At 42.0% G+C, this 14,841-nt stretch overlaps 1 protein-coding gene across 1 annotated transcript in view; it reads left to right on the forward strand.

Moving 5' to 3' along the window:
- Window positions 1-14,841, forward strand: part of LOC112215548 (2-lysophosphatidate phosphatase PLPPR4) — a 39,441-nt gene that overhangs the window by 11,377 nt on the left and 13,223 nt on the right. Inside the window, exons 3-4 of the mRNA XM_024374653.2 lie at window positions 7,019-7,148; window positions 7,346-7,541. Of these exons, the coding sequence (XP_024230421.2) occupies window positions 7,019-7,148; window positions 7,346-7,541 (326 nt within the window). The remainder of the gene's footprint in view (window positions 1-7,018; window positions 7,149-7,345; window positions 7,542-14,841) is intronic.

A 14,841-nucleotide genomic window follows, 5' to 3' on the forward strand; every position in this document is an offset into this window, starting at 1 on the left:
AGATGTTGTCCGACTAATGATGTGTTTGAGAAGTTTGACTTGTCGAAACAAAACTCTAACTCTCATCAAAATATTTTCTCTATCCACCAGAAAACCTTGTTTACTACCAGAATCCTCCTGTATTGATCTGAGGCACTTATAAAAAGAAAAGGCACTTATCACAAATAGCATCTTCAACTACACTATACAGTGCAATCGGATGGTATTCAGACCCCTCGACTTTTAGAAAATGTTGTTACATTTCAGCCTTATTCTAAAATGGGTTAAATAATTTTTTCCCTCATCAATCTACACACAATACCCCATAATGACAAAGCAAAAACAGGTTTTTGAAAATGTATTAAAAAAAATACTGAAATGTTACATTTACATAAGTATTCAGACCCTTTACTCAGTACTTTGTTGTCGCACCTTTGGCAGCGATTACAGCCTCAATTATTTTTGGGTATGGCGCTACAAGCTTGACACACCTGTATTTGGGGAGTTTCTCCCATTCCTCTCTATAGATCCTCTCAAGCTCTGTCAGGTTGGATGGGGAGTGTTGCTGCACAGCTATTTTCAGGTCTCTCCAGAGATGTTCGATCGGGTTCAAGTCCGGGCTCTGGCTGGGCCACTCAAGGACATTCAGAGACTTGTCCCAAAGACACTCCTGCGTTATCTTGTGTGCTTAAGGTTGTTGTCCTGTTGGAAGGTGAACCTTCTCCCCAGTCTGAGGTCCTGAGTGCTCTAGGGCAGGTTTTCATCAAGGATCGCTCTATACTTTGCTCCGTTCATCTTTCCTTCGATCCTGACTAGTCTCCCAGTCCCTGCCGCTGAAAAATATCCCCACAGCATGATGCTGCAACCACCATGCTTTGAGGTAGGGATGATGCCAGGTTTCCTCCAGATGTGACGCTTGGCATTCAGGCCAAATAGTTCATCTTGGTTTCATCAGACCAGAGAATCTTGTTTCTCATGATCTGAGAGTCTTTAGGTGCCTTTTGGTGAACTCCAAGCAGGCTGTCATGTGCCTTTTACTGAGGAGTGGCTTCCGTCTGGCAACTCTACCATAAAGGCCTAATTGGTAGAGTGCTGCAGAGATGGTTGTCCATCTGGAAGGTTCTCCCATCCCCACAGAGGAACTCTAGAGCTCTATTAGAGAGACCATCGGGTTCTTGGTCACCTCCCTGAGCAAGGCCCTTCTCCCCCAATTGCTCAGTTTGGCCGGGCGGACACCTCTAGGAAGATGGAGGCAACTGTGAATTGTGGACCGTCATTGCTGCAGACATTTTTGGTACCCTTTCACCAATCTGTGCCTCGACACAATCCTGTCTCGGAGCTCAACGGACAATTCCTTCAACCTCATGGCTTTTGCTCTGACATGCACTGTGGGTCTTTCCAACTAATGTCCAATCAATTGAACTTACCACAGGTGGACTCCAATCAATTTGTATATACATCACAAGGATGATCAATGGAAACAGGATGCACCTGAGCTGATTATCAAGTCTTATAGCAATTGGTCTGATTTTTTATGTAAATAAGGTATTTCTGTTTTTTATCAATTCTAAAAACAGGTTTGTCATTATGAGGTATTGTGTGTAGATTGCTGAGATGTTTTATTTCTTTAATCCATTTTAGAATAAGGCTGTAACAACAAATTGAGGAAAAAGTCAAGGGGTCTGAATACTTTACGAAGGCACTGTAATTACAAAACTACCTTAAAATTTGTGGATTCGGCTATTTCAGCCACACCCGTTGATGACAGGTGTATAAAACCAAGCACACAGCCATGCAATCTCCATAGACAAAAACATTGGCAGTAGAATGGCCCATACTTACTGAAGAGCTCAGTGACTTGCAACGTGGCACCGTCATAGGATGCCACCTTTCCAAAAAGTCAGTTTGTCAAATTTCTGCCCTGCTAGAGCTGTCCCCTATTATTGTGAAGTGGTAACTTCTAGAAACAACAACAGCTTAGCCCCGAAGTGGTAGGCCACACAAGCTCACAGAACGGGACAACCGAGTGCTGAAGCGCGTAGCTCGTAAAAATCATCTGTCCTCAGTTGCAACACTCACTACTGAGTTCCAAACTACTTCTAGAAGCAATGTCAGTACAAGAACTGTGTGCTTGTCCCGTCTGGAGCTTAATGAAATTAGTTTCCATGGCCAAGCAGCCACACACAAGTCTAAGATCACCATGCACAATGCCAAGCATCGGCTGGAACGATGTAAAGCTCACCCCCATTGGACTCTGGAGCACTGGAAACGTGTTCTCTGGAGTGATGAATCACGCTTCACCATCTGACAGTCCGACGGACGAATTTGGGTTTGGCAGATGCCAGGAGAACGCTACCTGCCGGAATGCATAGTGCCAACTGTACATTGTGGTGGAGGAGGAATAATGGTCTCGGGCTGTTTTTCATGGTTCAGGCTAGGCCTCTTCTTTTTAATTAATAAAACATTTTTTACCCATTTTTCTCCCCAATTTCGTGATATTCAATTGGTAGTTACAGTCTTGTCCCATCGCTGCAACTCCCGTACGGACTCGGGAGAGGCGAAGGTCAAGTGCCGTGCGTCCCCCGAAACACGACCCGCCAAGCCGCACTGCTTCTTGACACAATGCTCGCTTAACCCGGAAGCCAGCGGCACCAATGTGTCGGAGGATACACCGTACACCTGGCGATCGTGTCAGCGAGCATTTTGACAAGGACAACAGGAGCCGCTAGAGCGTGATGGGACAAGGACAACCCGGCCGGCCAAAACCTCCCCTAACTCGGACGATGCTTAGCCAGTTGTGCACCGCCTCATGGGTCTCCCGGTCGCGGCCGGCTGCCACACAGCCTGGGATCGAACCAGCAGTGAAGGGAATTCTTAACGCTACAGCATACAATGACATTCTATATGATTCTGTGGTTCCAACTTTGTGGCAACAGTTTGGGGAAGGCCCTTTCCTATATCAGCATAGCAATGCCCACGTGCACAAAGCAAGGTCCGTATATAAATGGTTTGTTGAGATCAGTGTGGAAGATCTTGACTGGCCTGCACAGAGTCCCGACCTCAAACCCCTCGAACACCTTTGGGATGTATTGGAGCACCAACTGCGAGCCAGGCCTAATCGCCCAACATCAGTGCTAGACCTCACTAATACTCACTAATACTCTTGTGGCTGAATGAAAGTAAGTTCTTGCAGCAATGTTCCAACATCTAGTGGAAAGCCATCCCAGAAGAGCGGAGGCTGTTACAGCAGCAAAGGAGGACCAACTCCATATTAATGCCCATGATTTTGGACTGAGATTTTTGATGAGCAGGTGTCCACATACATTTGGTAATGTATTGTATCTGGCATCAGTGGAATTCTACTGACTTTAGTTGTCTGATGACGCATTACTTTCACAGAGATCTAGCAACGCTCGGTACTGTAGCAAGCAGATCTTGGGTACGTACACTGTGGCTGCTACTGTCAGCCAGCATTTGACTGTCAGCCACCCCAGAGTAGTCTCTGTAGCTAGCAATTTCTTCAAGACTTATACTGACTCAGTCAATGTGTTTTTGTCACTGGCTATGGAGTTATCGCTATCTAAAGGTCCCCAGGTGAACTGTCAGTTTGAAACTACAGTTTGGGGTCCTCTTTTTTTGTTCTGTGGTTTAAGTGGGTGTTATGAATGAGTGGGTCTTGCAGTGTTTCGTTGTGTTTTCAAGCAGGCTGCTCATGCAGAAACGCGTTGATTAGTTCACACCCGACTTCCTGGGAGTCCTGGAGGCATGTTGCTGTGTTTGAAAAATGACAAGAAAACTAAACTGTTCTGAAGTGTGAACCATTCTCTCTTCTTCTTTAAAACGTCCCCTCACAATGGTGTTGACTAAAGGTGCTTTTCGAAGCATCTTCTCAGACTGACTGTAAGGTGTCTACCCACTCTGCCCAGAGTAGGTGAAAAGGCACTTTGGTGATGACATTTCACTTCCTTATGTTCTACTTTTTTTTTTTTTTTTTACCAAGACAAAAAATAATTGTTCATGTTCTGAATCGTTCAGTGGGGTCTTTCTTTTACACATCATTAACACATTAACATTATATCCAAAAAGTCGGATTTCTTAACCTAATACATCCAATAATAAGCACCGATGTATGTTGACAGAGCGGGGCAGCTTTCTCACCAAAACTTTTGAGTTTTTTTTTACATTTTGTGGTTGTCGTCTTCCAAGTTGTGGGTCGCAAATAGCAAAATCAGCATGACACAAGTTGAATTAAATGTAAAAGGCTTTGAAAAGAAGAAAATAATTGCGGTATGCTCAATGCTCCCTTGACATTTCACAGAGATTCGCTTGTTTTTGTGAGATGTCTTTTAAAAAAGAACAGGAACTTCACATTAATTTGAATAACGTATACTAAAATATGAAAATACTATATGTCATGTCTCAAAATCAATATCTATCTTACCTCCATATTGTTTTATGTCCTCCGGATTTGAGAAGAAAGATGACGAGTTCAATGGTAAGCCGGTCAGGTAACCTTAATTATTTTCCAGATTTTTTTCTCTGGCCTCCATTGATTTAGTCACCCTAAATTTGACCATCCTACAATGGTAAAAACTCCAATAAGTTCGGAACGGATTATGATAAAGACATGAGGTTTGGACCATTGGTTTTATTAGCGGATTATCTACACAATTAACATTATTTTATTATTTTACCCATTGGTCAAAATATGCGTGTTTGACAGTGACTGCATGTCAGAGCACATACTTAACTACTGTACCCCTCACCCTTTTCTGAAAGGTAAAGATTACTCAATTTCTGCTGTCCATGTTTACTACTGGTCTGGTGCTTTCGGACATGTACATACAGCACCAAATACAATTCCAGTTCTTTGGCAGCACTGATAAAATCAGTTACATTTAGTGAGATGTACTAGCTGATAATAAATACTGATTGGGATTATTAAAAAACAAGCATCACGGCACTGAGACAGAAATATATCTCAGAGCATATGGGAGTGTACAGTATGTTTAATGTTCTGAATGCTAACACTGTAAATCCATCTATATTCCATCTGCAATCCACTCAGATGCAGTTCCCAAACATCAACTAACGCTGTGAAATATGTGTACATATAGGTATAGTCCTAACCTAGCGTGCCACAATAACAACATGTGAAAACAACAATTAACCTGTCTACTGTAAGTACGATAATGCTACAACATTCTATTAGTTCAGATCACCAAGCCATTTTCACCATCTCTATCGGAGCACTGTGTATTGGTTTGTTATAGAGCACATGTATCATTAGAAAGGAAGTACCTGCAGGTAGTGCAGGGTCCTGTGGTTCGGCCAGTTGTCATAGCTCAGTGTTCTGTTGCTCTCTCTCTCGCACTCACACACGCGCGGATGCACACGCCCGCCTGCCCACGCGCGCGCACACACACACACACACACACACACACACACACACACACACACACACACACACACACACACACACACACACACACACACACACACACACACACACACACACACACACAGAGAGACACACTCACACTCTCAACCTGTCAGATGGGCTGCCATGGTGATAGCTGCATGATACCTGGCCCCTCATTCACGTCACAGTGTGACAACAGACCCGACGCCAAAGGCTTAGTTAGACCATACTCCAGTACCCACAACACCCTGGGGTTTAGCCCTTACTTCTCACAACACCCTGCCTGTGCCAGACCAGGACAGGGTGTGGATCACTGCTAACATCAAACACACAACCCCACTGAGATTTAAACTCCTCATGCATTCACACTGACAAACAGAAGAGGGGTTATTATAGACTAGTAATGACTGTATCAGAGCTGTGGGAGAGGATGTATCATTGGGATTCATGCTTTATTCAAGTTGTCATGGTGTGGGTAGTCTCTTGTGGTAGCTGGCTGGCCCACAATATTTGGTTCTCAGTTCTGAGATTATGGATCGGGTAACAGAGAAAGATTCTGATTGATTGACGGGTGTGGTGATATGTGTGTGTGTTTATTGTTTCAGCTCCTCTGAACAGAGCAGAGGGGATTGGATTGTGTTTGAAGGTCAGTGTGGAGGGGTTTATTCAGACACAGACGACAGCCTGTTGTCCTGTGGTTCTGTTTGTCAAAGTTCCAGACACAAGGGAGAGACTTACTGTACATCTAGGGGGCTGAAGTTATTCATGTTCTATATTGGAAGTAGGGTTGGGGGTCATACCATTTCTGTACCATGTCAGGGTATATGGTATTACCGAATGTCCACACAAGGGGCGCTGTTTATTATTTTTTTAAAGGAATGTCTCTGCTGTAAACGAGAAGCTTGATATTGACATCTACCCACTTAGCTAGCAAGTTAGCAAACCAAATGCATAGCTGGAGCTCCGAGCTGGATATCATTTATTTGACACATCTTAGATTTCTTATAGTTATACTTAACTTATAAGCAGTGGTGTAGCGCTCACCTCCTCAGCCTACGCGAGGGCTAATTATTATTATAATATTTTTTTTTTTTACAGTATTGAAAATCATACTGTTGGTATTTCAAAATACCCCGGTAAACGGTATGTCGCTCCAAGCCTAGTTGGAAGGTATTGTGATATTGGTCAGTCAGCTGTTTGTGGGTTATAAAATCATGATTACCACAGCTGGTTAGTGCTGAGCGTTGTACATTGGAATGGTAGGCCATAGTACTCCATACTGCAGGGAAAGTGTGCCTTGGCCTTTCCCTAACCTTTCGTCTGGGGCTATGCCAAAGACAGAGAGCTTTACTTTATCCCGAAAACAGAGCGCTGAGAGGAAAGGCAGTCATTTGAAACAGAGGTAGACAGAGTTCATGGGAAGGTGATCTCTTAATCCTACTGTGTGTGTGTGTGTGTGTGTGTGTGTGTGTGTGTGTGTGTGTGTGTGTGTGTGTGTGTGTGTGTGTGTGTGTGTGTGTGTGTGTGTGTGTGTGTGTGTGTGTGTGTGTGTGTGTGTGTGTGTGTGTGTGCTATAAGTGTATGTGTCCACAGTGATGACCATGTCTCTGTCCACAGATAATGATCGGAGAGGGGATCCTGTTCTGCTGTCTGTCCAGAAAGAGGAAGGGTGTCGGGGCAGAGGCAGACATCAATGCAGCAGGCTGTAGCTTTAACTCCTTCATCCGCAGAGCTGTCAGATTTATTGGTAAGTTTAATTTGGTTTACCTGATGAGACTGTCTCAGCCCCTTAAGTATGTATTTTTATGAATAATGAAAAAAAGACATGACAAGGCCCAAGTATAAAAATAAATCTATGCTAACTGGGTGTGTGTGCATGTGTGTGTGCATGTATGTGTGTGTGTGCATGTGTCGTGCGTGCATGTGTGTGTCTCTGCCAACCAGGTGTCCATGTGTTTGGCCTGTGTGCCACAGCTCTCATCACGGACATCCTCCAGCTAGCGACGGGCTACCATGCACCTTACTTTCTGACTGTGTGTAAACCCAACTACACCACGCTCAACACAACCTGTGACGAGAACACCTACATCCTGCAGGATATCTGCTCCGGGTCCGAAATCGCAGCCATCAACCAGGGCAGGTTTGTCACATTCACCTTTCACCGTTGACCTCTAAAGAGCTCTCAATGTGTTTCTGCTCCACCAACCTGATGCTAAGGGGTCAGGATTATGACTAGGGTTAGGGTTGATCCAGGATGAGGACATGAAGCTAGGGTTAGGGTTGAGGGTTAGGGTTGAGCCGGGGTGTGGACATGAAGTTTGTGTTATGGCTAAGGTTAGTGTTGACCCAGGGTGTGGACATTATGCTTAGGTTAGCGATAGGGTTGAGGCTAGAGTTAGTGTTGAACCGGGCTATAGATATTAAGCATGAGTGGGTTACTTGGTAGAGTGGCTCACTTGGTAGAGTATGGTGCTTGTAATGCCCTGGTTGTGGGTTTGATCACCATGGGGTACCAGTATGAAAATGTATGTACTAACTACTTTAAGCTGCTCTCGATAAGAGCGTTGACAGGTATGTTAGGGTTAGTTAGAAGTTTTTGCATTTTTCTGACGATATTATGATCCTAGAGTTAAAGTATTCATATATCTATACTGTCAATCAAAGCACATTTTGTCTGCAAGTTGTATTGATGTGTGAGTTAATCTAATACCTCCAATTACTCAGTAGCAGCAGACTTGAGTCATTAGCACAGTTCAATGGGTTATTTTTCCGGGGATTACGCAGAGTTTGAGTTGTTCAGTTCTGTTTGGATGTATAAACACAAGGACCCAGACAAGACAAGCGGCAGCAAAGCTATTTTGGTTTCTAATTGTGGTTATCATGGCTGTAGAGTAAAGAGAACCTTTTGATGTTCTCGCTAATGAGGTTGGGAAAGCGACTCTTTTGCACATCAGCAAATAGCTTGTGTGGATTCAGGGAAAATAGATGTATGGAGTTTTCATCTGGAGTGAGTGGTTAAGGCAAAGCACATGGTGAGATTTGAATTAAAAGTATTATTAGGATCCCCATTGGCTGACGCCGTAATGTCAGCTAATCTTCCTGGGGTCCAACACAGAACTAAAAAGACATTACAAACAATTACAATTTACATTAAGACGTTACAAACTTTTAACAAGTAGACGTTACAGACAATTAAAATATCTGACCGGTAATACATTGAGCATTCAGGAGATGCTGTCTGGCATTAGTATCTGTGCAGTCATATGGTTGATCGCATTGGATGTTCTTTTATTGCTTTCTTGAAGGTGTATTTACTTTCTGCCTGAGAAATTGGTAAATAATTCTATTCAGTGATGGCTCTGTATGTGAGCAGCTAACCGATCGCTGCAGCTGTACATAGTCCATCTGTAAATAGCCCACCCAATCTACCTACATCATCCCCATATTGTTTTAATTTACTTTCTGCACAACAGTATCTCTACTTGCACATCATCATCTGCTCATTTATCACTCCAGTGTTAATCTGCTAAATCTGCTAAATTGTAATTACTTTGCTACTATGGCCTATTTATTGCCTACCTCCTCGCGCCATTTGCACACACTGTATATAGACTTTCTTTTTTTCTATTGTGCTGGTATGCTTGTTTATTCCATGTGTAACTCTGTGTTGTTGCTTGTGTCGCACTGCTTTGCTTTATCTTGGCCAGGTTGCAGTTGTATATGAGAACTTGTTCTCAACTAGCTTACCTGGTTAAATAAAGGTGAAATTAAAAAATTAAAAAATTTAACTGTTTGTCCTCGGGGGTATCAGATCACCTGAACTTCCTGTCTGGTTTGGTGGTTATGTTTGTTGCTAGTATTTATTTATTTTATTTTTATTTCACCTTTATTTAACCAGGTAGGCTAGTTGAGAACAAGTTCTCATTTGCAACTGCGACCTGGCCAAGATAAAGCATAGCAATTCGTGCTGGATGTTACATACTCAGACAATTTTCTTGTTATAGCAATGCTCTTATCCGTTATAATTACAATATGATCTATATATATATATATGCCTCTATTTGGTCTCATGTAGCAAAATGTGAAATGGTGTTTTTTATATTGGATACAAGTAGCGACTCGGAGCTACAAAATCGTATATCACTGCAGGAACAATAGGGAAAGTAATTCTGCTTTGAAAGTTGAAAATGGCCCTTGAATGTTTTGGTACACCTACTGGAGAGCACTTCTTTGTCTACACCTATTCAGCATCATTCACACCCTCTTAAGCCCCTCCCATCTCTTTAAGGATTCACATGAAAGGCCTTTTCCTAAACAGAGTGAAAAAGTAGTGTTGTAAGCAACCAAAGATGTCAATACTAAAAGTGGTGAAATTATTAAGAGGATACTTACCCAGAGACACTTGTCTAAATTGATGGGCCATGTGAAATAAATTATATATCCACCCTCAAGCCACATCTAGCTAAAGTAAGTGGATGTGTCACACTTGTGTACTAGACATGTACACATGTTCATGAAATACAATATTTGGCCGTAATCACCCCCAGACACACCTGGCTAACTTGTTGGATCATGTAATCATCTGGCAAAGTGGAGTCTTTTGTTTAGACATGTAGCTAGCTAGTTTAACAATTTACCATATTCCCAACCCATAGCTACAATACAAACGTATTGTCATAGCTAGCAAACATGCATGAAATGCTGGAGTGTGAATCTGCAGGTAGCTAAAGCTAACCAACTAGGTTCGGTGTTAGCTAGCTAGCTAACAGTAGGCTATAACTAGCAATACAAATTACTTTCTGAGATATAAATTATATTACTACACAGATCATACACATAACATTAACGAGGGAGCCATCAAGGTAATGCTCGCTAGCTAGCTAACAGTACACTTTAACTTGCAATGAAATTGACAACTTTTTCTCACTGATCTTTGTCAGTAGTGTCTGCTAAATTATGGGCAGCAATGTTTTTGAGAGTAGTAGCAACACTTTTGCAATTCTCCAGGGTTAAAGTTATGTCTTTCAAAAAAGCTGCAGTAGTAAGGATTATCTACACATACTGAGCAGCTCATGTTATAGACAGAAGCGTGCTACATGGCAGACCAATCGGAACTCATCTCTCGGCAAGTCCAGCCCATCCATTATCTCAGCCAGGTTCCTGTCTTTTTCTGTGGCTAAACCAACTAGGCTTGTAATGTAAATGTTTTATTTATATTTACAGATGGAATACAAGTTTGTTATTATGGCACATGAAAGTTCACATGTTCCATTTCTGCCGCAAAACACATTTTGATTAAAAAAATAGAAAACAATGTTCAAATGCATCTCCTGTAAAGTAGTGACGTGTGACATAAGCCTAACTTCTTGAAAGGGGTCACATATGTTCAGACCAGAATAGAGTTTGGTCCAATGTGACACCAAGTAATTTGGTATTTTTTACTTATTCTACAGGGAACACATCCATTTACAAGTGTAATTGAAGGTCATGAGGCAAGCATATATCTTCGACCAAATACAATGCATTTTCTTTAAGAAATGTATTCATGTTAACCCACTCAAACACACTTCTTAGTTCTTTGCTCAGTACTGTTAGCTCATTATACAGTGTGTTCATGCAGCGCTATACATTATAGAGTCATCAGCATACATAACCACTCTTGCTTTATTCATTACTGAGGGTAAATCATTAGTCAAGATAGAGTAGAGGAGTGGGCCTAGGCAGGTGTCTTGAGGAACACCACAGTGTCAATCATTACTGTCCAAAAATAAATTGAAGAAAAGTTTTTGCATTTTCCTGGATAGATAGCTTTCCATCCAGAGTGGCAGACGTAGAACCATAACATTTGAGATACTATCATTCAAAAGGGATGTGTTGTGTTCAATTGTTTCTCGCTACGGTCTCCCCTGAATTGAATTATCGATGTTTATCTAAAAAGTAATCCCATTCTCCTGTAGAGCTGTTGACAGACAGTGCCATTACCCATGGAAGATTAATCTGTGTATCTGTGTCTAATATTGTCTTGCCCATCTTAGTCATTCTAAGACTAATGTATAGCTTTTATGGTCTTATTCATCCTGTGAACAGACAGATGAAATGGACCATTAAATTCAGCCTGCACCATTAAAAGCTCAAAACTGACAGTAGCTCAGGGCATAAACAGTCTCTGTTCTTCTCTGTGACATCCTAGCCCACTGTCTAACAGTCTAACTCTAATGAACTATATAAAGACCCCTAGAAGAGATTGGTACAACAGTTCAATGTTTTTCTCCTCTTTAGTATTCATCTGAAGATCTGAAGATGGCGCCGATAGACATGGCAGCTCTGCTTCTAGCTCCTAAACAATTTTGCAGTATTTAAATAAAAACATTTTTGTTATTTCTTATATTATTAGCCTAGAACGTTTTACGTGTTATTACATACAGCCAGAAATAACTTTTGGATATCAAAGCAGCGGAAGCTCTGACCAGAAATAAGATTTTCCTGAATTGGATCCTTTGTTCTTACCCCCCAAGGCAATTGAACTTATCGAATACAAACAGTGCAGATATGCCCTCCGTAAGGCAATCAAACAGGCAAAACGTCAGTACATAGACAAAGTGGAGTCGCAACTCAACAGCTCAGGACTGTGGGCTTTCATTCTCTATGGCCGATGTGAGTAAGACATTTAATTAATCATGTTAACCCTCAAAAGGCTGCTGGCCCAGACGGCATCCCTAGCCGCGTCCTCACAGCATGTGCAGACCAGCTGTTTACGGACATAATCAATCTCTCCCTATGCCAGTCTGCTGTCCCCACTTGCTTCAAGATATCCACCATTGATGCTGTACCCAAGAAAGTAAAGGCAACTGAACTAAATGACTATCGGTCCGTAGCACTCACTTCTGTCATCACAAAGTGCTTTGAGAGGCTAGTTAAGGATCATATCACCTCCACCTTACCTGACACCCTCGACCCACTTCAATTTGCATACTGCCCCAATAGATCCGCAGACGATGCAATCGCCATCGCACTGCACACTGCCCAATCCCATCTGGAAAAGAGGAATAGCTATGTAAGAATGCTGTTTATTGACTACACGTCCTCCTTCAACAGCCTAGTACCCTCCAAGCTCATCAATAAACTCGGGGCCCTGGGTCTGAACACCTCCCTGCGCAACTGGTTCCTGGACATCCTGATGGGCTGCCCCCCATGTCGTGAATGTAGGAAACAACACAAGGGTCCCCACAAGGGTGCCAGCTCAGCCCCCTCCTGTAGTCTCTGTTCGCCTATGACTGTGTGGCCACGCACGCCTCCAACTCAATCATCAAGTTTGCAGACGACACAACAGTAGTTGGCCTGATTACCAACAATGATGGGACAGCCTACAGAGAGGAGGTGAGGGCCCCAAAAACAACCTCTCCCTCAACGTCAACAAAATGAAGGAACTTATCATGGACTTCAGGAGACAGCAAAGGCCCCCATTGATGGGGACTCAGTGGAGAAGGTAAAAAGCTTAAAGTTCCTTGGCGAAAGCATCACTGACAATTTGAAATGATCCACCAACACAGACAGGGTGGTGAAGAAGGTGCAAAAGCTGAAGCTGAAGAAATTTGGCTCAGTCTGTAAAACCCTCACAAACTTATACAGATGCACAATTGAGAGCATCCTGTCGGGCTGTATCACCGCCTAGTATGGCAACAGCACTGCCCGCAACCGCAGGGCTTTCTAGATGGTGGTGCGGTCTGCCCAATGCATCACTGGGGGCACACTGCCTGCCCTCCAGGACATCTACAGCACCCGATGTCACAGGAAGGCCAAGAAGATCATCAAGGACCTCAGCTACCCGAGCCACAGCCTGTTCACCCCGCTATCATTCAGAAGATGAGGTCAGTACAGGTGCATCAAAGCTTGGACCAAGCGACTGAAAAACAGCTTCTATCTCAAGGCCATCAGACTGTTAAATAGCCTCCACCCACTACCCTGCCCTGAACTTAGTCACTATCAATAGCTGGCTACCACCCGATCACTCAAACTTGCACCTTAAAGGATGCTACCCTATGTACATAGACATATACCGTATATACTGTATTCTAGTTAATGCCATCCTATTCAGCTATTGCTGTACATATACTATTCTATCCTAAGTATTCTACAGATCAGTGGAGGTTGCTGATGGGAGGAAGGCTCATAATAATGGAGTTAATGGAATGGCATCAAACACATGGAAACACACACACACACTGTATATATGTATATATATTCTCCGGACTCTGAATATTTATGTATTTCTTAATTGAATTATTTCTAATTTAGATTTGTGTGTATTGTTGTGAATGGTTAGATATTACTGCACTGTTGGAGCTAGGAATACAAGCATTTCGCTTCACCCACAATAACATCTGCTAAATATGTGTAGGCGACCAATAAAATGTTATTTTATTTGATACCCCTTGAGTTATTCCACATTTTGTTCTGTTACAGTCTGAATTAAAAATGGATTAAAAATATTTATTTTTCTCACCCATCTACACAAAATACCTCATAATGAGGTTCAGAGATGAGGAAGTCATTGTTAAAAAAAACTGACCTTATTTAGGCCATAACAAAAGGGTTGAATACTTATTGACTCAAGACATTTCAGCTTTTGATTTGTAATTCATTTGTAAAAATGTCTTAAGAAAAAAATGTCATAATTCAACTTTGACATGATGAGTTATTGTGTGTAGGCCAGTGACAATGAATCTCAATTTAATACATTTTCAATTTAGTCTGTAACACAACAACATGTGGAAAAAGTCCAGGGGTGTGAATACTTTCTGAAGGTACTGTATACAATGGATTAACCTGTGCTTTTCAATGAGTTACACCAGTCAAAAAGTGTTTGTTTTTTATGTTGAAAGAAGCTCATGTGCACCTATGAAAGTATATGTTTTGTAGTTATGTTACTGGATTGTGTTTTCCAAATGGTTAACGGAGTGTGCAAGGCTGTCATCAAGGCAAACGTTTTTGGTTACTACATGATTCCATATGTGTTATTTCATAGTTTTGATGTGTTCACTATTATTCTACAATGAAAAATAAAGGAAAACCCTTGAATGAGTAGGTTTGTCCAAACCTTTGACTGGTACTGTATATGATGTACTGCAGCATTTAGGAATGTTTCAGCTCAATAGAATTCTCTCACCTACTGTACAAACATGCCATAAGATATAATATGTTTTTGAGATTGTAAATAAAGAAAGTACAATCGTGCTCTCCCAGATATTCAGTTGGTGTGTAAAAAACGGGAATTCAGATAACTAATGAAGTCTGATGGGTCCGCGCTCAAAGTTATGTCACAAATCGTCATTCATTTTCCATTCATTTTTAAAAATGTTACTGCATCAGGATAGCATACACAGACTTTTTGATGTAACAGCCTTCTTCAGCGTGTAGGTTTTTAAAAAAAAATCAATCAT

The sequence above is a fragment of the Oncorhynchus tshawytscha genome, linkage group LG16, assembly GCF_018296145.1.
Source record: "Oncorhynchus tshawytscha isolate Ot180627B linkage group LG16, Otsh_v2.0, whole genome shotgun sequence".
Lineage (NCBI taxonomy): Eukaryota > Metazoa > Chordata > Actinopteri > Salmoniformes > Salmonidae > Oncorhynchus > Oncorhynchus tshawytscha.